The sequence below is a fragment of the Brassica napus genome, chromosome C1 (genome assembly GCF_020379485.1).
Source record: "Brassica napus cultivar Da-Ae chromosome C1, Da-Ae, whole genome shotgun sequence".
Lineage (NCBI taxonomy): Eukaryota > Viridiplantae > Streptophyta > Magnoliopsida > Brassicales > Brassicaceae > Brassica > Brassica napus.
This window is the reverse complement of record NC_063444.1, coordinates 4,862,142-4,883,658: the sequence shown is the minus strand read 5'-3', so window position 1 is coordinate 4,883,658 and position 21,517 is coordinate 4,862,142. Positions and strand designations below refer to the sequence as shown.

Genomic DNA, 21,517 nt, shown 5'->3' with positions numbered 1-21,517 from the left:
CTATATGTATTATACTATATATTTTGTTCTATACTATTTGGGTTTAGAGTTTATACTTGAATTTAGGGTTTAGTGATTAAGATTTAGGGTTTAATATTTGGAAGGTGGGGGTTGAGGTTTGGGTTTAGTGACCGTATTATGTATGTTCCATTTAATGATTAATAAAGAGTGTTCTATTTTGCTCACCAATTTGTACTATACTATGTATTTTATTTCATTCTATTTGGGTTTAGAGTCTATACTTGGGCTTAGGGTTTAGTGATTAGGATTTAGGGTTTAGTATTTGGAAGGTGGGAGTTTAGGTTTGGGTGTAGTGATAGCATTTTTTTGGTTTAGTATTCAAAAGTTATGTCTGAGTTTAGCATTGAAGAGTTGTGTGTTGGATTGAAATCCTAAACTATTCAAAAATTAGGTTTCGATTTAGTTTAATATTACATAGTATTATATACTATTTTCAGATTTTGATAATTGGGTTTAAGGTTTATATTTGAGTTTAAAGTTCAGTAATTAGGGTTTAGAGTTTAGTATTTAGATGGAAGGGTGATGTTTAAAGTTTAGGGTTTAGTATTTAGGGGTTGAAGTTTGAAGTAAAGTTTAGTATTTACTAGATGTGAGTGGATTTGGAATCCCATTATATTTCAGTGATCTGATATAGAAAAATCAGATGCATATATTTGTGGTAAACAAACGTGTGGTGTTGGTTGTATTACGTTTGATAATTAATTGTGGAGTGTCAAATTGTTGATGTCATCAATTTTTTTCTCTCTGTTACTGGCAACTTGAACAAAAAAGAGTAGTACCGGATAAAACTTGACATAATTGTTATGAGCTTAATTATGTCAAAATCAATGCTCTGCACTTAATTTTATTTTCAAACTTGGTCATTTGGAAAATTATCCCTTGTTAATAATACATCAAAATAAATAATTAGTTTTTGTATAATTAATTAATTTATCTAATCTCACACCATTCATTATAACATGTATAAATAAAGAAAACTGTTGCTAGATTAATTGCATTGTTCCTATTTGTATATTCACGAATAAACAAAAAAGATAGCTGTATTGTGAATGAGGGTAAGAGATCGAAGTCGAACCCATGAATTGTTTGTCGTATGGACAAGTTATCAACCACTAAACTAAGGTGAAACTCTTGAACAATGGCTCCCCTCACATTTATGTTATGTTGGCTCCTAAAGCCCTTGCTTTATGGGCTTTAGCCTAAGGCCGACGTGGCACATAGGCGAGAGCATAATTAAAAGTAATTTAGAGGAAAAAAATAAATAAATCTAAAAACCTCACTATAAAATCGATATCGTTATGTTCTCTACATCGCTAACCAAGAAATCCTCCAACTTTCGTTTTTTGTTCTTCTTTTCCATCGCGAATGCATTACCATGGACGAAGAAAAAGCTAAACAAGAGCTTCACATATTAGTCGGGGAGATTCTTCAATTCCATACCACGTGGGAGTACCAAGAGAAGAGCGCCATAGCGATGAATTCTTGAACGCCATTGCCGACGCGATGAGGATACTAGACCGGTTGAGTGAGATGGAGCGATCTAAGCCGTCATCGTAGAAAAGGTATATCATCCTTACACGAATGAGGGATTCATAACTAAGTTCATCTTCTTCGACTTATCCAAATGTCACATGTCCACATCTACGTAACAAAACTGTGTAGATGGAAATTACACATTCAATTTGTGTTTGTATACGAGACACAACCATAAGTCTATTGTTATAAGATCAACACGTGAAGTGCAAAATTAACGCATAACATATTCAAAGTAGTAGACATGTTCCATTAGCTTTGGAGTTGTCATAAGGACAAGTAAGCAATACACCTTACTGTTAGAGAGATACACCCTCAAACTTCAAATTTGAAGTTTTGCCGACTTCAAAATTAAGTTGCTTTTGAAGATGCTTTAATAGAAGAAATGATCATCATGTGGAGTCTTTCACTACGATCATCAAAATTTCAACCAAGCGGAAAGGTAATTAGTGAGTGTTTTGCTCACTTTCGATTATGGCAAATACCTTTCCGCTTGGTAATTCTGGCAAATACCTTTTCGCTTGGTAATTCGTTACTTGCAAACAAACGATGAAAAATGTTAAATAAAGAATTTGTAATTATTCGTTTTGTTGAAATTTTGTAGGGCTTACGGTTGGTTGGTGATAGGAGTTGTTGTACGGTTGAACCAGGTCAAGAACTTTGTGCGGTGAACGGAACGGTTTGAATTAATTACGGTTGGTTCGGTCAGGACAAACCGTTCCGTTCACCGCACAAAGTTCTTGACCTGGTTCAACCGTACAGCAACTACTATCACCAACCAACCTTAAGCCCTACAAAATTTCAACAAAAAAGAATAATTACAAATTCTTTATTTAACATTTTTCATCGTTTGTTTGCAAGTAACGAATTACCAAGAGGCAAAATCTTCAGCATTTCCAGAGAAGAGGTCAACATAAGTGAACTTACCTCTAGAAAGTTGATTGTTTAGATCTACGACTAGGGTTTTGAGTTTATTGTTGAAGATATCAGCGGCTTGATTCACCTCTTCTGCGCATCCAACACCACCACCGAGGCTTGCAACAATCCGTGGCGTACAACCAATCTTGCATATTCCAAACAAAGCCACGTTCCTTGCTCCTAGCTGGAACAATTGCTAAACAAGACACATATGCAAAGTTATAAACAACAGACTAATTTATAGTTGGTTCCGTTTATTTATGTGCATATATTCTAAGTTTTGGTGGAAACATAATGCCATTTACAACTTTATACACAATAATTTGTAACTGTAAACTCTTTTGGGATCAACTCGTAAACATAAACTTCTTTTTGTAACTAACATGGTGTATTCCTAATCTTTAGTAGCAGCAATCGGATATGTTCTTCAGATTAATCTAAACTAGAAGTGTAGAAATTTTTAACCAAAAAAAATAAAATTAATTGATTCTAATCAGTTAAATTAGCTTGGGTTAATTTTCTATCTTGATTTTAATATTAAATATGCTGGATTCCATCCAACACCCCCAAACTATTTTTTCGCCAAAAAGCATATGATTATGATCTTTGCACAATAGGTGTAAGTTGATATATGTTGCCATGTTAACTATACACAGTAGTTAGCAATACATTAGTAGTGTTATAAATGTGTGGCTAATGCCATATATTTGGTTTAGTCGGCAATCATTTAAAAATTCGGTTAAAGTGGTCACTTTACGGTTTGGTCATCGGTTAGACTTTGGCGGTGACTATTGATATTGGACCGGACTTTGTCTTGTCGTTGTCGGGATAAGCAAAATAAAGATAAAGTGGAGCTCCCTTGAGGGTTTTAGGCCGCCGTTGATTGTTTGTCACCTCACCGGTAGGGTTTTAACAATCACTCTTCTTCTTCATCTGTTCATACCCATCTTCTTCTGAGACTCCACAAAACTTAGAACTTCGAAGATGAAAAGGAAGGATACCACTCCGCCGCAGAAACCCAATCCGTCGAAGAAAACAAAGAAGACGAAGAAGAAGAACAACCCTCAAACACAGCGTGTCGATGTTCCGATAGAGGTTTTAGAAACCAAACCTTGTGATCAAAAGGAAACAGCTTTAGGCATTGTTTCTGAAGAAGGTCCATGGAAGAACCTTGAGCTTATACTTTCCTTGCAGAACAGTGAATTGAAAGACAAAGAGTGAGTTTTTAATGCTTATTTGCTTATACTTGACGATGTAACTGTTTTAGTTTGTTGAAAGTTTGTGACTTTGAATAACATATGCAAATAGTAGAATAAAGATTGTGAATTTGTATGATTTCACCGGTTCAATTTCTCAAATGATTCTATTTTAGAATGACTTAAAGGGAATTTGATTTTTGGCAGGAAGATGGAGCTGGCTTTCAGTTTTGTGGAAGCATATACAGGAGAGAAGGAGAGTGACGACGAGGATGAAGAACAAGAATGTCAAGCGGTTACTACATCGCGTCTGGTTATGTATCTAAGTGACTGGATCCAGTCACTGTTTTTCTCAAAAGAACAGAACTTTCAAGTTAAGTCCGAGATATGTTTGGACTTCAGATGCTGGAGCATCCTCAGCTTCTGCTTGAAGCAGTCATCGATCTTACACGTCTCTATCAATTCGTCAAGGTACCTTCTAAAGGCTATAGGGTTTATCGCCGGAGACCTTCTATCTTCTATTGGAGATGGTCAAGGCTTTGAAGCGTTCAGTTCTGTGGTTGACTCTGTAGACTTGTTGTTCTCATCGAAAAGTGGGCTTTTCAATGATAACTTCGACTTGTGGTTCTCAGCCGTCGAGCCTGTTCTGAACCTCACGCATAGAGTTCTTGCGGAGAATATCAAAGATGGTAATGCGTTTGTGCTTAGATTCTCTTGCTTGGTTCTTGAGCCGTTCTCTACGTTTATGGTTCAGCCGACTAAGAAGAATGGGTTTCATGATTTCGTAGACAAGCTTGTTGAGCCCTTACTGAGTGTGTTGGGGTTATTGATACCCAGAGAGGGCAAAGGTTATGGTTTGGAAACGACCTTGTTGAAGTTGATTCAGGAAATACTATCTCTAGGTCTGTTTCATTCATCTCATATCGATGGGTTCTTAGGCCTAGGCGGAGCGGAAAGGTATTTGCCAGAATCGAAAGTGAGCAAAACCGTTTTGAAAAGCTACCATCGGCATTTTTTCACCAAGTTTGAGAACATGTTAGTGATGAAGAAGGAGGTGGAGCTGAGCTGTATGGGGTCATTGTTTAGTTTGTTTATCAACAGAGTGATGAAACAGCAAAGAGACTCAAACCAGCTGGCTACAAAGGCCTCAAAGCAGCAAGGCGCATCTACAAATGATAACGAGTCTTCTGCAAAGAGTCATCACTCTAGTTTCATCCGCTGGGAGTCGCGGAAGTCACTTTTTGATTTCTTCCTGCATCTTATGGAACCTATACTGCTGAAGATCGATGGACATGTCGAATCTAGCTCTGACACTGCATCTCTATTAGCTGATTTCTGCTGTTTGATCAAGTCGGCAAACAGTTTGCTCTACCACTTTGCTCACGAGAGAATATACGTGAAGACAGAGGATGCATCTGAAGGAGCTTGCTTTTGTTTCTTGAAGAAAATCTTCACAACAATAGTTTCAGTTGCTTCTCAGTTACAACACACATACTCTGAAGGGTCGAAGATTCATGTTTTGTTAGCCAAGGAGCTGATCACTGCGATAGGCTACTTGTTGCAAATTGAATACGAAGTTATTGAGAATGATTTAGTTACTTTGTGGCTAACCATTCTCTCTTTCGCGAGGTTTAGTAGTCTTTCATCAGAGAATACAGAAGATGATTGCCCGTTGACTTCATTGTTGCTTGGTCTCGGATGCCAGTTGATAAATTTATACAGTGACCTCCGCCAGGTTTGTCAAATTATATTCCTTTGAGTGGTTGTCATTAGTTTATTATTTTCCTGAAGAACACTAATTTTTTTTCATGTTATGTAGGTAAGTGTTGCTGTACTTGCTATGTGCAAAGCTGTGAGGCTTGTGATACCTTCTGATGTTGATAATGGGGAGATGGTCGACATCAGAGAGCTTCCACTGTTAGAAAGAAGCGCAGCATCAGTGGAGAAGCTCATGTCATGTCAAGATCTAAGGCTTGCTATGCATAGAGCTGTTAAAGCTATACCAGAAGGCCAAGCATCTGATTTCATCAAGAGCTTGACTACAGATGTATCAGAAACCATAGGTTGGATAAGAGTTAGTTGCTCATCAAGTTCTAGAGAACAAGATGGAGAGGTAGCAGCGTTCTTGGCCGGAGCTTTGTCTGCTATCTATTCACTTATTCTGGACTCGCTAACTATCAAAACCGGTAACAGTATCAGTGTCGCCGAGTCCATGAACTCTCTGGTGATTCTCATCCGTCCTTGCTTAAGTCACCTTGTTTCTTCCGACTCAGATTGCATCGAAAGTTTCCTTTCTGCTGTCACCGGAAAAGGTTTGGACATTGTAATCTCTGAAAAGAATAGAGAGACCTACAGAAAGTCTGCGCGCTTGTTTATTATCTTCTTCCTGCGAATTTACATGTCTTCCCGAAGCTTATCTAGGCAACTGATTAGTCTTATGCCTCCGAAAAAGTCGAAAGAGATGGCTGTTATTATGGGCGACTCTGCCACGGCTCGTCGTGGAAGTGATTGGGTGAAAAAGAAGAGTTGGAACGATGAAGGCTATTTTTCATGGATCTGCCAGCCTTCAGCTTCTATTGTTGACATCATTAAGCAAATTTCAGATGTTTACCTCAAGGATGACAGTGCAGATTGCTCCTTGCTGGTGTATATATTATACGGAGTCGCTCTTCAGAGACTTGTTGATTTAAACAGGGACATAAAATCACTTGATTATGTGTCGCAGATAAGTGATCATCAGATGCATGGTACAGCGCTCGAACATGTATCAGTGCTTAAGTCTGAAGGAGAAGAGCTTACTTGTTTCCTTTTGGGTAATAACACCATCATACCAGGATTTGCTGAAGGTGGAACTTTTGAAACAATGGATAACACTGATCAGTGTTTGACTGCTGTGCGTTTGGGAGTTCTTAGCCAGCATATTGATATTTGGTGTCCCCATGCTGGGAAAAAGAATATGAAGAGCTTCCTGTCTCATTTAATAGGAAGTTCTGTTATGTCTAATTTTGGCTTGGAGAATAGTGTAGACAAAGGCACTCAAAATAAGAAAACAGGGTTGGAACAGTCTTCGTTAGGGCTTCTTTGTGATTCAGTATTGTATGAGCATGAAGTAAGTCATCTTCCTTTTTTTTTTTTGCTTTGTTTCTTTATGCTCATATATCCAGATATTCATTTGAGTTTTTCTACTAGTTTGTTCGCAGGTCTTTGGCGCCGAGTCTTTCCCACATACTCAAAACCACAGCAGATGCATTGTTCAAGGACTTCGCCGAAGAAGTAGATTCACAACCAGATTGGTCAGAGGTGTTACTCTTGCTTGAAAGTTCAGTTGCCAAGCTTCAGTCGGAAGCCTTTGTCGAGGCACATGTGTCACAGCTAGACAATCGAAAGTTCACAGCATGTCAAAATTTGCTAAATCTCTTATGTGTTATGCCCAAGGAGTATGTGAATAAGAAGTCACTCCAACTTTATGCAAGTTTTCTTCTCGACCTTGAGAGGTAAATAATAGTATAAAGCATACGCATCTTCTGTATGTTTGATGTAGTAAGGCGTATCAGTTATCCTTAACTTTGATTGCAGACATTTTAACAACTTATACCTTTGTTTATATATCTTGTAGGTTTATAGTTTTTAGCATGTTGAGATGTTTGAACAAGCCGTCTCCGGGTGATATGCAAAACCTTTTCAGCCTGTTCATCACTTGCAGAAAAACGTTGAAAAGCGTTGCTATGGTTTCTTGCGACAAGGTGCTAAGATCTACCGACTTGCCTTTATCTGATACTTCGTTGTTGACCTCTTGGCTTTTCAAATCAGTACAAGCTGTGGTTACTTGCCAAGAGAAAGTTAGGAGTGATTTCACAAGAAAATCAAGGGACGGCCTCTTTGCCTTGATGGATCAGACATCATATATGTTTCTAACCGTAAGTAGAGATCAGTTCAGCAAGGCGCTACCACTGTTTGATGGACAACTCATTTCAACCGAGGGAAGTGGACAAGCAAACCTTGCTTTTGATAGCGTGACAGAACAGGCAGAAACTCTACTAATTGCTTTAAGGACTACCTTCAGAGATGAGAGAACAGTCTTTGAATGTAAGACACTGATACTGAACGAGTTAGTACCCATATTCTCTTCTCTTAGTGGGTTGTTGTGGGGATTAGCATCTACAGTGAGTCACAGAGATATGCAGAAAAGTCATAAGAACGCCAAATTGAGATGGAAATCAGAAGAATTCTCGAAGCTTTCTGGCATTATCCATGTTCTTAGCAATTTTTTTGAGGTTTTCGCACAATACCTGTTTCTTAGTGCTGACGCGCAGCGAGAAATTCGAACCAGTCTCAACTGGACTAGATTGCTTGATGGGACCGAGGGTTCAAATGGTCTTGTGTGTGGTGACATAGTGGAGACTAGCAGCAATGTGAAAAAACAAATCATTGAGAGCTTATTAAAGGGGAACTCTACGGAAGTAGTATTGGCACTCAGGCATCTTTTAATTGCTTCAGCTGCTATTTTAAATCTAAATCTGCAGATCAAGGGCATCACATTCTCACCCTCATTCATCCCAGTTCTCACAGGCATCTCATTTGATCTACTGTCTGTATTAGCAGGCACGAGCGAGTTACCTCTCGAGATCTCATTCATATGGTTGGATGGTGCAGCGAAATTTCTAGAAGAATTAGGGAGCCACTTGTGCTTGTATAAACGTATGTTAAACAGAGATCATCTCTACTCAAAGTCGGTTGAGTTGCACCTGAAGGTGATTGGGAAATGCATATCGCTACAAGGGAAAGAGGCTACCTTGGAGTCTCACGAGACAGGGTTTGGTACTAACGTAATCCATGCTAAGAAAGTGGAATCAGAAAGAAGCCGGTCTCATCAGAGATTACATTGGTTGGAGGAATTAAAAGTGAGGTTTAGAATGTCATTTAAAGTGTTGTTACATAACTCCGAAGAGTCACATTTAAAGTCAGGACTAGAAGCTATACAAAGAGCACTGGTTGGAGTGTGTGAAGTGTGCCCAGCTATCTATAGCATACAGACTGGAGACAGAGATGGAGGTAGAATCTCTGAAACCGCTGCGGCTGGTATTGACTGTCTGGACCTAGTTCTGGAGCATGCCACAGGTAAAATTGTTTTTTCTATAGGCAGTCTTTAGTATACTTGATGTTGATAGTTATAGCAGTGAACTTAGAGTAAAATTGTTTTGTAGGTCGCAATCGTTTGAGTGAGGTTAAAGGACGCATTCATGGCTTAATGTCGGCTGTGTTTGGTATCATGGCTCACATGCAGAGTCCATTCATCTTCTGCACAGATACAGTTGTTGGCAAGCAGTGTCCCAAATCTCCAGATGCTGGATCAGTCATTCTCATGTGTGTCGAAGTCTTGATAAGAATAGCAGGGAAACACGCATTGTTTGAGATGAATCCATCGCACATAAGCCAATCCATACATATGCCCGGAGCAATTTTTCGAGATTATGGACATTTGTTACATAAGGATGATCAGCAACAAGATCTCCAAGTAGACCAGAAATTCTCGGTGAGCCTGTATGCTGCTTGCTGCCGACTAATATATACATCTGTTAAGCATCATCCCAAGTAAGTAGAATTTTATTTTGCTTACACACACAGTCTTGTTAAAATTTGCCTCTGATATCTGGCCTTTATGTGACATTTCAATATCTAGAAAAACTGAGCGCTCCATTGCTACACTACTAGAATCTGTTTCTGCGCTTCTTCATTGCCTGGAGACAGCAGGAAACAAAGTTTTTAAGCTTGCTCCGTTTGAAGTGGAAGAGGGAATCACATGTGCTTGTTTTCTTCGGAGGATCTATGAAGAGGTAAAATCACTGCATCGTAATGATCCTACAACTATGTATATATCTCATGTTTTTATTTGCTCGTAAAACAACTGAATTGCAGCTGAGACAGCAGAAGGAAGTCTTTGGACATCATTGTTTCAAGTTCTTGTCAACTTACATATGGATTTCTTGTGGATATGGTCCTCTTAAAACGGGTATCAAAAGGTAACAGCCTTCTTCTTTTTGCATCTCTCTTTTTACATTTTTCCGTGAAAGCCGTTAGAATCTTGCTAAGTTTTCCTCAAAGTATGGCTTGAGATGAGTGCTCTTGTCCTGAAGTTACAGGATGCCACCTAAATATGTAGATAGGAATTAATTGATTTTTGTAACGTTTGCAGGGAGGTAGATGAAGCTTTAAGGCCTGGTGTGTATGCTCTCGTAGACTCTTGCTCTGATCAGGATCGTCAGTATCTCCATACAGTATTTGGTGGTAAGTACCCTTTCCTTTTTTAAAAAATAATTGTGGCATAAGGTTCTATTTCTTAGAAATTGTTTTTTCTTTTACGTAATTGTCTCATGGTCTTTTCTTTGCTTTTTCTTTTTGTAACACGGTCTTTTCTTTGCTCTTCTGCAGAAGGTCCTTGTAGGAACTATCTAGCAACTCTGAAACAAGAGTCCGATTTGAATTTCAAGTACGAAGGAAAGGTTTAGAAAAATCACAATTACTTTTTCTACTCGTCTAACGTTGTAGTAAGTTCTTAATGGGATTTGCTCATTTGTTGATGGTAATAGTATAATGTACCTTTTTTTTAAAGAGTAATAATTGATAATTAAGTTCGCATCAGTTTCGTTTTGGTCAAATAATTGATAATGGGATTTGTTTTTTTTTTTTGTCAACGAGTTAATTGTTATAGCTTCTTCAGCTAATACCGGAAGAAATACACATAAGGACAAAAAGAAAATAAATGATTGTTAGTTGTTATTGTTAATAATAAAGAGATCTTTGGTGGAGGACCATTGGAAAGAAAATGAAGCACTATTTCATTCAACAGCTGCAATGTTTAAGCTAACTAAACAGCTTAAGGCTTTAAAACAGCTTTTAAGATCTCTTTGTAAGGAGAAGTTAGGAGATCTGCCTAAGAGAACTAGAGAAGCTTTTATGGAGTTATGCGAGAAACAAAAAGCTACATTGGAGCAGCCATTACCAATAGCTATTCGAGAAGAGGCAACAGCTTATGAAAAGTGGCAACGGTTAGCAACTTTGGAAGAGGAATTCTACAAACAAAAATCGAAGCTGCATTGGTTTGAGGTTGGAGATGGAAACAATAGGGTCTTTCACAATGCGATGAAGATAGGAGAAGTGACAAATGGTGTAATAGAAGTTTTCCGTGCTGATGATACTTTGGCAAAGACTGATGAGAAAATAAAAGAAGAAGCTGAGAGTTTCTTCACTCAGTTTATGACTGCCCAGCCTGAGGATTTTGAAGGGGTCACAGTAGAAAGATTGAGAGAGTTATTGGGGTTCCAGTGTAGTGCGAGGGATTACGAGAAGCTGGAGAAAGAATTTATTAAGGAGGAGATCAAGGCAGTTCTGTTTAAAATGCCAGGACATAAGTCACCAGGGCCGGACGGTTAATACATCAGAATTCTTCAAACAGGCTTGGCAAGTAATTGGGGATGATGTTACAGTTGCCATTCAATCCTTCTTTATAAAAGGCTTCTTGCCTAAGGGTCTTAACTCAACCATTTTGGCTTTGGTTCCTAAAAAAGAAGAAGCTGGTAATGAAGGACTACAAACCAATATCATGTTGCATTAATGTTCTATACAAGATAATTTCGAAGCTTATTGCCAACATGTTGAAAGGAGTATTGCCCAAGTGTATATCACTGAATCAATCTGCTTTCATCAAAGAGAGGTTGTTGATGGAGAATGTGCTATTGGCAACGAAGATTGTGAAAGACTACCACAAAGAAGACATATCTCCTCGTTGTGCTATGATGATTGATATATCGAAAGCATTTGACTCTGTACAATGGTCCTTCCTTCTCAACATGCTAACAGCTCTTGGTATGGCTGAGAAGTTTATCAAATGGATCTCTCTTTGTATTACCACTGCCTCATTCTCGGTCCAAGTCAACGGTGAGCTGGCTTGGTATTTTCAAAGTAGTAGAGGTCTGCGGGAAGGTTGCTACCTATCTCCATACCTTTTTGTTCTTTGTATGAATATGCTTTCAAAGATGTTGAATGAATCTGCCTCAAAAAGTCTAATTGGATTCCATCCTAAATGCAAGAATATAAGATTCACCCACCTATGTTTTGTGGATGATTTAATGGTATTTACTGAAGGTACAAAAAGATCAGTAGAGGGGATATTGAAAGTGTTTGAGGATTTTGATAGAATGTCTGGTTTGAAGATCAATTTGGAGAAATCAACATTGTTTTCTGGCTGGGTTTTCAGAACAGAAGAAATAGGATATCCTAAATCATTTCCCCTTTGCAGCGGGTAAATTGCATGTCAGATACCTTGGGTTTTCGTTGCTAACAAAGAACACGACTATAACTGATTTCTTACCTTTAGTTGAGAAGATAAGGAGGAGGATTGGATCATGGACGAGACGTTTTTTGTCCTATGTTGGCAGACTCCAATTGATAAACTATTTCATTATGAGTCTTGTCAACTTCTGGATGGCTGCGTTTCGTTTACCTAGCAGCTGTATTAAAGAAATAGAAAGGCTCTGCTCAGCATTCATATGGTCAGGAGTTGAGATGAATAGCAGGAAGACAAAAATCACATGGAAGGAGGTTTGTAGAACAAAACAAAGGTTTGTAGAACAAAACAAGAAGGTGGTTTGGGTATACGGTCTTTTGAAGGAGATGAATGTTGCTTGTGTTCTGAAGTTACTTTGGAGAATCCTCTCGGCAAATTTGTTATGGATTAGTTGGATTAAACTATATCTCATTCGCAAAGGCTCGTTATGTTCTGTAAAAAATACTTTACAATTGGGCTCTTGAATGTGGAGGAAGTTACTGAAGTATCGTGAGAAGGCAAAGCAATTTTATAAGATGGAGATCATGAATGGGAAAAAAGCTTCTTTTTGGCATGATAAATGGTCTCCTCTAGGCTGTTTGAAGGAGCTATTGGGGAATGGAAGTAGTATAGAAATGGGTATAACAATGAATGCTAAGGTTGCGGATTGTATATACCATAGAAGGAAGCATCATCGCTTTACGGTTCTTAATATAGTAGAGATGGAGATTGAGAAGTTTAAAGAGAAAATAAAACCTGAAGAGGATGATATATATCTATGGAGGAATGGGAATGATAAGTACAAGAGGAAGTTCTTAACAACTGAAACTTAGCAGGTCATTCGAGAAAAACATCAAGTCTATGATTGGCATAATACTGTCTGGTTCAAGCATGTGACACCTAAGTACTCCTTCTTAACCTGGGTTGCTACGCGGGACAGGCTTTCAACTAGGAGTAGAATGGTGCTGTGGAATGCAAACATTGATACCTCTTGCATCTTATGTCAAGCACTCATGGAAACAGTTGATCATCTCTTCTTTGATTGCCCATTTTATGAGCAAATATGGATGAGTCTTGCGAGGGGTGTGATGAAGGATCGATACACGTCGAACTGGTCTGAGGTAGTGAGGATCATTATGGATGAGAATCAAGACAAGCTTCTCCTCTTTACTATCAGATACTTGTTTCAAGTAACAGTTCATAGCATTTGGACGGAGATGAATAGAAGAAGGCATCGTGAGACAGCATCTCCACCTGCTCTCTTAGCAAAGTTGATTGAGAAGACTATGAGGAACAAATTTTCAATAGTTCAGAAGAAGAAAGACATGAAGCTTGAAGGTGGTCTACATCGCTATCGTTACGTTCTCTACATCGCTAACCAAGAAAATCTCCAACTTTCGTTTTTTGTTCTTCTTTTCGATTCTCTGAGATTCCGTTCCAAGCTAGTTCGATCGATCGCGAGTGCATTACCGTGAAAACGGTTGTTTAGAAAAAAACATTAATTTCCTTGTGAAATTATTAGGAAGGTCTAGAATGCACAATTGAAAGTTTGGGGTTGATTCAAGAATTTAATTGGTTTTGAAAGAACTCAATTGAAGACATAAATAATAGATTTTGAAATATTTTTAAATGATTCAATGAGGATTTTAATGCATTTTCTAACTCTTTCATTCTAGATTTTAAAGAATGCAATTAAATTTGATCGAAAACAATTCATTTAAATTTCATGAACTTTTTAAATCTTTGTATAAAATGCACTAAGAAGGAACAAAATTTTCACTGATAAAAATAATAAGACCATAATCATTTTCATACCATATAGATAGAGAAAATCATTTTAGAAAATGGAATAAAAATCTACTAATAAAAAATAATTAAAATCCAATTATTTTTATATCACTATGTAAATGTATAGATAAGACTATATCTCGGAATATAAAAATTATGTTCTTCCTTTGTAATATGGATTACAATAAATTATATACTTTTGTCATTCGTCAAAACGATAATATATTTTTAAAATTGATATTGGAAATTATATTTCTAAATCTATCGTATCAATACTTTTGACGGAGATATCTAATAAATAAATGGTTTAAAGAATTCTTTTCAAATCCTATCTTGAACCTTAAAAATTGGTTCTTTTACGTTTTATCATAAATTTCCATTAAATTCTTTTCAAATACAATTTCCATGAGACCCACCAAAAATAGAATAGCACAAATATTCAATAGAGTTAAAAATTAGTGAATTAAATTAAACTAGAATTTAAAATATTTAGTAGTATGATTTGAAATACATAATCCAATAACATGAGAATTTGCAAGAATTTGATGAAATACATAACTGAATAACAAAAAAATAATAATAGAAATTTCAATTCTTTCAAATTGAGTAGAACTTCTAAATTCAATACCCCGCCTTAATTTCTCTGCCAACTTTTCTTTCTTTTTTTTTAGAAACTGTTTTCAAACTTTTAAATTTCTTTGGACATGTAAACATAGTGTTATTTATTTTAACTAGTATGATGATATTTTTTATGTTTAAAGAACTTTCCAAAATTAACAGTTTCATCTCTATATCATAATTAAAATTAACCGTATTAGGATCATCTCTCAAGTACCAGTAGTCCAAGGCCCGTTGGTTCAAAATTAACAGTTTCATATCTACATCGTAATTAAAATTAGCTTCCTTGAAAATCATAAGGATGATCAGCAACAAGATCTTTTAGGAAGCTCTGAAGGTCTTCAAGTAGACCAGAAATTCTAAGTGAGCCTGTATGCTGCTTGCTGCCGACTAGTATACACAGCTGTCATCCGAGGTAAGTGGAATTTTATTTTGCTTACACTCACAAAATCTTGTTTAAATTTACCAATCTTAGAACTGACTCTGATATCTTGCCTTTCTGTGACATTTCAACATCTAAAAAAAACTGAGCGCCCGCTCCGTTGCTACACTACTAGAATCTGTGACAGCAGGAAAAACAAACATGGTAAGTGTGCTCCATTTGAAGTGGAATTGTGTAAGAAGGAATCACATGTGCTTCTTTTCTTCGGAGGATCTATGAAGAGGTAAATCACTGCATCTTACTGTTCTTCCTTCGGGGTTTTGTGGATGAAAAAGCTACCAGTAAAACTAAGTTTAGATTTTCGTTTTGAATTATTAAGATCGGATTCTACAACTATGTGTATCTCAAATTTTAATTTGCTCTCGAAACAACTGAATGGCAGCTAGACCAGAAGGAAGTCTTTGGACATAGCCCTGTTCGGCGCTTGAACGCTGCGGCAGCGACAGCGATCAAAAATACAGAAGGAATGGTGAAATTGTTTTGCTTGTGAAAGCCGCAGCGATCACTTTAACGTTAAGAAGCGGAGAAACCGAGAGAAATTGTGGAACGCCAGATAAAACAGCGTCAGACTCCGTAATTATTTGAATCGCCAGCGGTAACTTCTGTTCCTATTCCACTCTCACCACCGTGATATTTTTTATTAATTTCTTTGTTCTCCGTGTTTTTTTCTGGTCGCTAGTCTCTACCGCTGCGTTTACGTAACGAACAGGGCTATTGTTTCAAGTTCTTGTCAACTTACATATTGGTTTCTTGAGAATATGGTCCTCTTAAAACGGGTTTCTAAAGGTAACAGATTTTTTTTTTCCTTTTGTATCTCTCTTTTTTACATTTCTCTTTCCAAGAAACCATAAGAATCTTGTTCAGACAGATTCCATAAACTACAGTTTACTGCAAACATGGCTTGAGATGGTGTTTATGTCCTGAAGTTACGAATTAAATGATTTTGGAAATTTTTGCAGGGAGGTAGATGAAGTTTTGAGGCTTGGTGTGTATGCTCTTATAGACTCTTGCTCTGTTGAGGATCGTCAATATCTCCATACAGTATCTCTTATCTCTTATAATGGGTTTTTTTTACGTAATTTGTTTGTCACCTGGTGTGTTTCTTTGCCTTCTGCAGAAGGTCCTTGTAGAAACTATCTAGCAGCTCTGAAAGAAGACCACAAGTTGAATTTCAAGTTCGAAGGAAAAGTTTAGAGAAATCACAATGACTATTTACTCTTCTAATGTTGCAGAGTAAGTTCCTTTGAAAGGCTAATGGGATTTGCTCTTTTGTACGATGGTAATAGACATTGCTTCCTTTCTTTGTTTGAGAGAATAATAATCCATAATTTAAGTTACGCATTGAATTTACTAGGGGTATAGCCCCGCGCAAAGCGCGGAGCCGGATAAGTTATTGATCGTTGTGTAGTTTTGTGTACGGGATTTTGTCGTTTATTTTTTTCCACTTTTGTTTTTCCGTCTTGTATATAATGGTGATGAACATAACATTTGGAAGTCACACAGTTTGATTAAGTTGATATAAGAATAACCGGCGAATTCATATGCATTATTTTCGTAATGATTTGATCGACCATTAGGTTATTAGCGCTTTCATGTTTAAAATATAAAGTTTATGAAGTTGTTTAGTATTTACTTAGGTAGTTGTTAGTATATAAAACAAATAGTGTAAGGAACAAAATATAAAATTTGAATCTAAAAAATTAAACAATTTATCGAACAATAAATTAAATTATTTTCTTATTTTACCTAAATTAATTTCAAAAATATAGAATTGTAATAAAATATTTTTTTTAAAAATAATAATAACTCTAGAAAAATTTATAAAATTATACGGTTGCAAAATTATTTATTTTTAGAGTTTTACTCGACTTTGTTAAAAATAGTTTATGGTGGACAAAAAAAATGTCAGAAATAGGTAAACCAAAAAAATACACCACTGACAAATCTTGTATGAGTTAGAACCCATGGACGTTTCATTAATAATCCAAAATAGAAATAAAATCTCCGAACAAAGAAAACATGCAAGGAAAAAAATATCCAAAGTTTATGATGGAAAACAAAGATAATAGCAGTTTTTAAAAATGCATAGAAAAGACGTTGACGGGCTGATAGGATATAATAGATATTTCCAATCACTCACGGCAGCGCTTGCGGTTGTTCTGAGCGTCTGAAATCTCTGGAGGATCTGCTGCAGCATATTCTTCATCGACCTTGTCTCCCAAAACAGACGGGCCAGATGATGCTGCCAATCCTACGTCACCTTCACTGCTTGGAAGAATGTTCTCACTGTGCTCCTGAAATACATGAACGTGATGACAAGTAAAATTAGACAACCTTGCCATGGTTCTCTATGATGGTATCTTCAGTGATGGTGGAGATAGTGATGGTACGGTGATTGCTATTAATGGTTTCCATTAATTTGAGAGCTCTCCATGTTTTGGGCTGGATCTTGGCAAGTAGCTATGAATACATCAAACACTATGTTGCTGGCATGAGATTTGAATCGACCTAGAGAGCCTGCAACAACATAGACGGTGAGGTTCTTGAGTATATTGAGCTCCACCAATCCAGACACACTCGTTTTCAACACCTTGTTCCCTATCTCTCTTCTAATTACTGTCATGTCCCTCGATGCAGTTCACCGCAACAGGTTTGTTAATGTCGGAGAAGAAGTTACCTGACCAATAAATTTCAAGTTTTTAAGTTTCAAGATGACACTAAGCTAAAAGGCATTGTTTTAAAATCAAACCAATAACATACAAAAGGAACTCACTAGAGATTTCGATCACATCCATGTCAGGAGAATCATCGCTGAGGAACTCAATAACATTATGCACACCTTTGGTTACCATGTCCATCCCCATTGCACCACACCAGTGTTACAACTGAACCATACATAGCCATTTTTTCCCTGCCAATGTACAGTGAACAGTTTGTAGCCTCGTAAATCTAATTGACATGCATCCACAAAATCATTATTTCATCAGCAAAAGTTTCAATCTTGAGTCGAACCACACCACAAACATAAAAAAATTTACATCTTGGTGGTACCTGTTGAAAATGACAGCCGACGTTTCGAAGTGATCTGGATTCTCCTAGGAAGGCTCAAGTTCAATAGCACGTTGGCACGACAAAAACCGGACAATAGGCGCTCTAGTTGTACCGTCCTTCAGCTCCGCCTGAGACTTACCCAGCCTTGCAGCCTCTGTTAGTCCTAGCAACCAAATAACTTTCCGTTATAGCCCATCAGAACAGAGTTTACATCATATTAGTTAATCAGACAACTTCAAAGCGATCAATCAACTTTCACGATCGACAACCTATTGTAGCGATGGATGGTAGTGATTCACATGAACTGGGATAGAACCGTGGATCTCGAAATTCTGCCCAGAGAAACATACGCTTAAAGTATTAAAACTGATAGCTTGAATATTGATTAAACAAATATGGTATATAGTATTCCATAGAAAGTCAAATTGTCAATACCTTTTCATGGGTACTATGTTCTAGGCGGAGAAAGGTGGCGGGGACAACGACCGATTAAGCAACAACAACAACACTGGAGGCTGACATCTTCGAAGGTTGGCTAAAAGCTGCGACAGTTCAATTTAGGAATAATTTAATAAGAGATATGGGTTTCAAGGTTTGTTTGAGGAATTATGTATACTGAGACGGATCGTTTCAGAGGTCAAACGGTACCATAACTGATCGTTGGAGATATAGAGAGGTGAAGATGAAAAGTTTCAGAATTTTTTTTGATAAGCTAAAAGGGTAACACTTTGGTTTATCGGTGGAGATAGAGTACTATAAAAATCCTAGATACATACAAAGGAGATTTAGTCCACTTATAAGTTTTATTGGGCCTGAATGCAGATTTTACTAAATAGGTTTCGATGATCAAAGTTATACGTGAGTATTGAAATTACAGTTATGTGTGGAATCCACTATAAGAAATCCTTCGTAAATATATATTAGTTTCGGTAATCAATGTACAAAGTATCCTTTAGTTTAGTGGTATAAATGTTGGTTATATCATAGTAACCCGGGTTCGAACCACATACTTGACATTTTTTCACACTTTTTAAAAGTGGAACTCACTTTCCTACTAACGTGTCACATCAGGAGTGATGAAACTGGCTGTTTACAATGTAGATTTTGGTTCTTGTCTGCCACTTATTAACCACGTTCCTTGCTAGGATGTTAAGATTACATTATTAGTTAAAAAATTATAAAATAAAAAGTGTAATGATTGTTAAACCAAATAAAGATCATTGTATCTTAGCCATTCTGCGGCGGCTTCAACCACCAGTTTCCATGGTGCCGGCGGCGATGTTGACTAAATTTTTTGTTTGGTGGCGGTTTATCCGGCAGCCGTTGTAAATCAACAAGACAAGTCATTGTCTTTTTAGTCTAAATATGGTCTATTGTAGCCGAAAGCATACTTTAATATGGTCGGTTTTAGATATTTGTCAATACTTATTTTTGAATAGAAAAATTAATTTGATGTATACATTTTCTGAAAGACAAGAAAACCTTTAACATCTCATCCCTTAAAAATGTCAATTTCTCTGCATGATGTAACCAATTGCATTTGTAAAATGACTAACAAACAAAATGTTGTAAAAATATATCATGTTCGTCCGGTCCGAGACTCCCATATGAATGCTTGGAAGAAAATTTTGAAGGCTAGCTAAGCCTAAGTTACAAAAAAAAAAAAAAAATTGAAGGCTATGCTAATGCTTTTTTTTTTTGGCAACGATTTTGCTATTGTTTCTAATTTATTCTCTAATAATTAATACGCTTTATATATGTGATTCTGTATAGTTGTGGACGTGCAGTTGAATATATAAAATCACCACATCACTAAACAAAAAAAGGCAAATCTCCAAAATAGCACATTTCTAAGTTTATATCACAAAAATAACACTCAAAAACTAAAATGACCAAAATAGCATTTTATTTTTTGAAAATTTTAATTTTTTTATTTTTCAAAATTTAAAATCTTATCCCAAAACCTCATTTCTCAACTCTAAACCCTAAACCCCAAACTCTAAACCCTAAACCCTAAACCCTAAACCCTAAATCCTAAACCCCACCCTTTAACTCTAAACTCTAAATTTGTGACTTTTGATAAAACATTAAGTGCTATTTTTGTGACTTTAGATTTTGAGTGCTAGTTCGGAAACAAAAACTTGATTTAATGCTATTTTTATCTTTTTCTCGGTCGTCATTTCATAATTGCGTTAGTGTTTGACTAATCATTTCTCTTATAAGTTTTAACGATAATTCGTGGGCAAATTATTGTCCGCCTCAATCTAATATCAACCCGCCACTTTTGTACAAGCTATTTAGAATTTACTTCTAACATTGTAATGCAGGGCCTCCGGGAAAAGGAATATAAAAGTGGTTTCAAAGGTTGTTGTGTGGTGTAATGATTAAAATATCAATAAAATTTAAGATCGTTGGTCCAATGTGTAGTTGATGTATGTAATCAAACTTCGGGTCAAATTTGAGGACTCCACGAAATGTAGCAATACTACAAACTACAAAGCATGGGAAACGTGTATTCTCCGAACTAATGACAACATATTTTGTAGTGTAATCTTGCCAACAAGAAGCATGCATATAGTTAAACTATTATAATCTCATTTGCATGTACTCGGATTTAGATAGTAGCAAGTATAAAATTATCACTGTTTTAAACATAAAACCTAACCGTCATCTGTAAACTTTAAACAGATAAAAAGCAAACAATCATCGTAAGTTTAATAACTATATGAATACAACATAAGTTTAAATTACAATGTTTAAAAATCAAATATACAAAAGTTAGGTCACAAACAAGACTCTCGTCTGAATTCTGATCGCATATCAAATGATACAAAAGTTTGGTCATTTTAACATTGAAACAACCGATGTCTTATTAAGGCCATGTTTATTGCAGAATTCTTAGAATGAGGTGCTTAGTAATATAAGAACCGTTTCTTAACTTTAACTAAGAAAAACTAAGAACCGTATTTTAAATTCTTATATTACGCTAAGAACTCCACCATAAGAACTCTCCGATAAACATGCTCTAAGACTTTTTACTTTTGATAGAAAAACAAATTATCAAGTCTTTGGCTCATTACAAGTAATACACGTTCAGTCACGATTTGAGTTAAGAAGCAGATAAGCACCCGTATATAACAAAAGTACAAAACTATACCAAACACATACATGTAGATAAAAATGGTCCTTGTTTCCGAAAACGAATATTCGTGGTCTTTCGATCTCTTGGCTCGTTTCTTCTTACTTTTTATTATAAAAAACAGAAATCACATTATAGTGAAAACAACACAAGAGAAGACCATTGATAGATATTTGTTCCTCATACGTATTAATGTAATTTCCATTACTATATGCTTCAACATATTTGTTTATTTTTAGCAAAAAAAAGAGAAAACATATTTTTTTATTTTACGTCGAAGTGAGTCTCGATTTATAAAGGGGAATTAGGTGGTATGGCTTAAAAAAAAACAATATTTAGATCAATAGCCTAATAACCTAGAATACGTCGATATATAGTGTATTTTATATAATATTACACTTCTAATCTTTAAAAAATTATTCAAAAGAGTAAAAGTTAAATGTGGTCATCATAAAGTCACACATTTCTTCTTCTTTTTCCTAACGTCA

At 36.3% G+C, this 21,517-nt stretch overlaps 2 protein-coding genes across 3 annotated transcripts; both read left to right on the top strand.

Annotated features, from left to right (window-relative positions):
- The first annotated feature begins 3,295 nt into the window (after window positions 1-3,295).
- On the top strand, window positions 3,296-10,307 carry BNAC01G08230D. Of its 2 annotated transcripts, XM_013842044.3 has the most exons (10): window positions 3,297-3,689; window positions 3,876-5,403; window positions 5,488-6,777; window positions 6,858-7,162; window positions 7,285-8,786; window positions 8,873-9,260; window positions 9,349-9,502; window positions 9,585-9,688; window positions 9,862-9,953; window positions 10,098-10,307. In XM_013842044.3, the coding sequence occupies exons 1-10, from the start codon at window positions 3,457-3,459 to the stop codon at window positions 10,172-10,174; spliced, it is 5,673 nt and encodes a 1,890-aa protein (XP_013697498.1). In that variant the 5' UTR covers window positions 3,297-3,456; the 3' UTR covers window positions 10,175-10,307. The 2 variants fall into 2 exon arrangements, with proteins under 2 accessions (XP_022550256.1, XP_013697498.1); XM_022694535.2 differs by lacking the exons at window positions 9,585-9,688; window positions 9,862-9,953; window positions 10,098-10,307 and having other exon boundaries at window positions 3,296-3,689; window positions 8,873-9,264; window positions 9,349-9,472.
- Window positions 10,308-12,950: 2,643 nt separating this feature from the next.
- On the top strand, window positions 12,951-13,466 carry LOC106398822. The gene has a single exon (XM_013839328.1). It carries the CDS (start codon window positions 12,951-12,953, stop codon window positions 13,464-13,466), a length of 516 nt encoding a protein of 171 aa, XP_013694782.1.
- The last annotated feature ends 8,051 nt before the right edge of the window (window positions 13,467-21,517 follow it).

What these genes read in the sequence shown, in the direction of transcription:
- BNAC01G08230D (XM_013842044.3), top strand. Translation starts at nt 3,457, where the DNA reads ATGAAAAGGAAGGATACCACTCCGCCGCAGAAACCCAATCCGTCGAAG. An exon ending in AGTTCTGGAGCATGCCACAG is followed by an intron (nt 8,787 to 8,872) that starts GTAAAATTGTTT and finishes ATTGTTTTGTAG; the next exon opens with GTCGCAATCGTTTGAGTGAG. An exon ending in TCTCCATACAGTATTTGGTG is followed by an intron (nt 9,954 to 10,097) that starts GTAAGTACCCTT and finishes GCTCTTCTGCAG; the next exon opens with AAGGTCCTTGTAGGAACTAT.
- LOC106398822 (XM_013839328.1), top strand. Translation starts at nt 12,951, where the DNA reads ATGGTGCTGTGGAATGCAAACATTGATACCTCTTGCATCTTATGTCAA.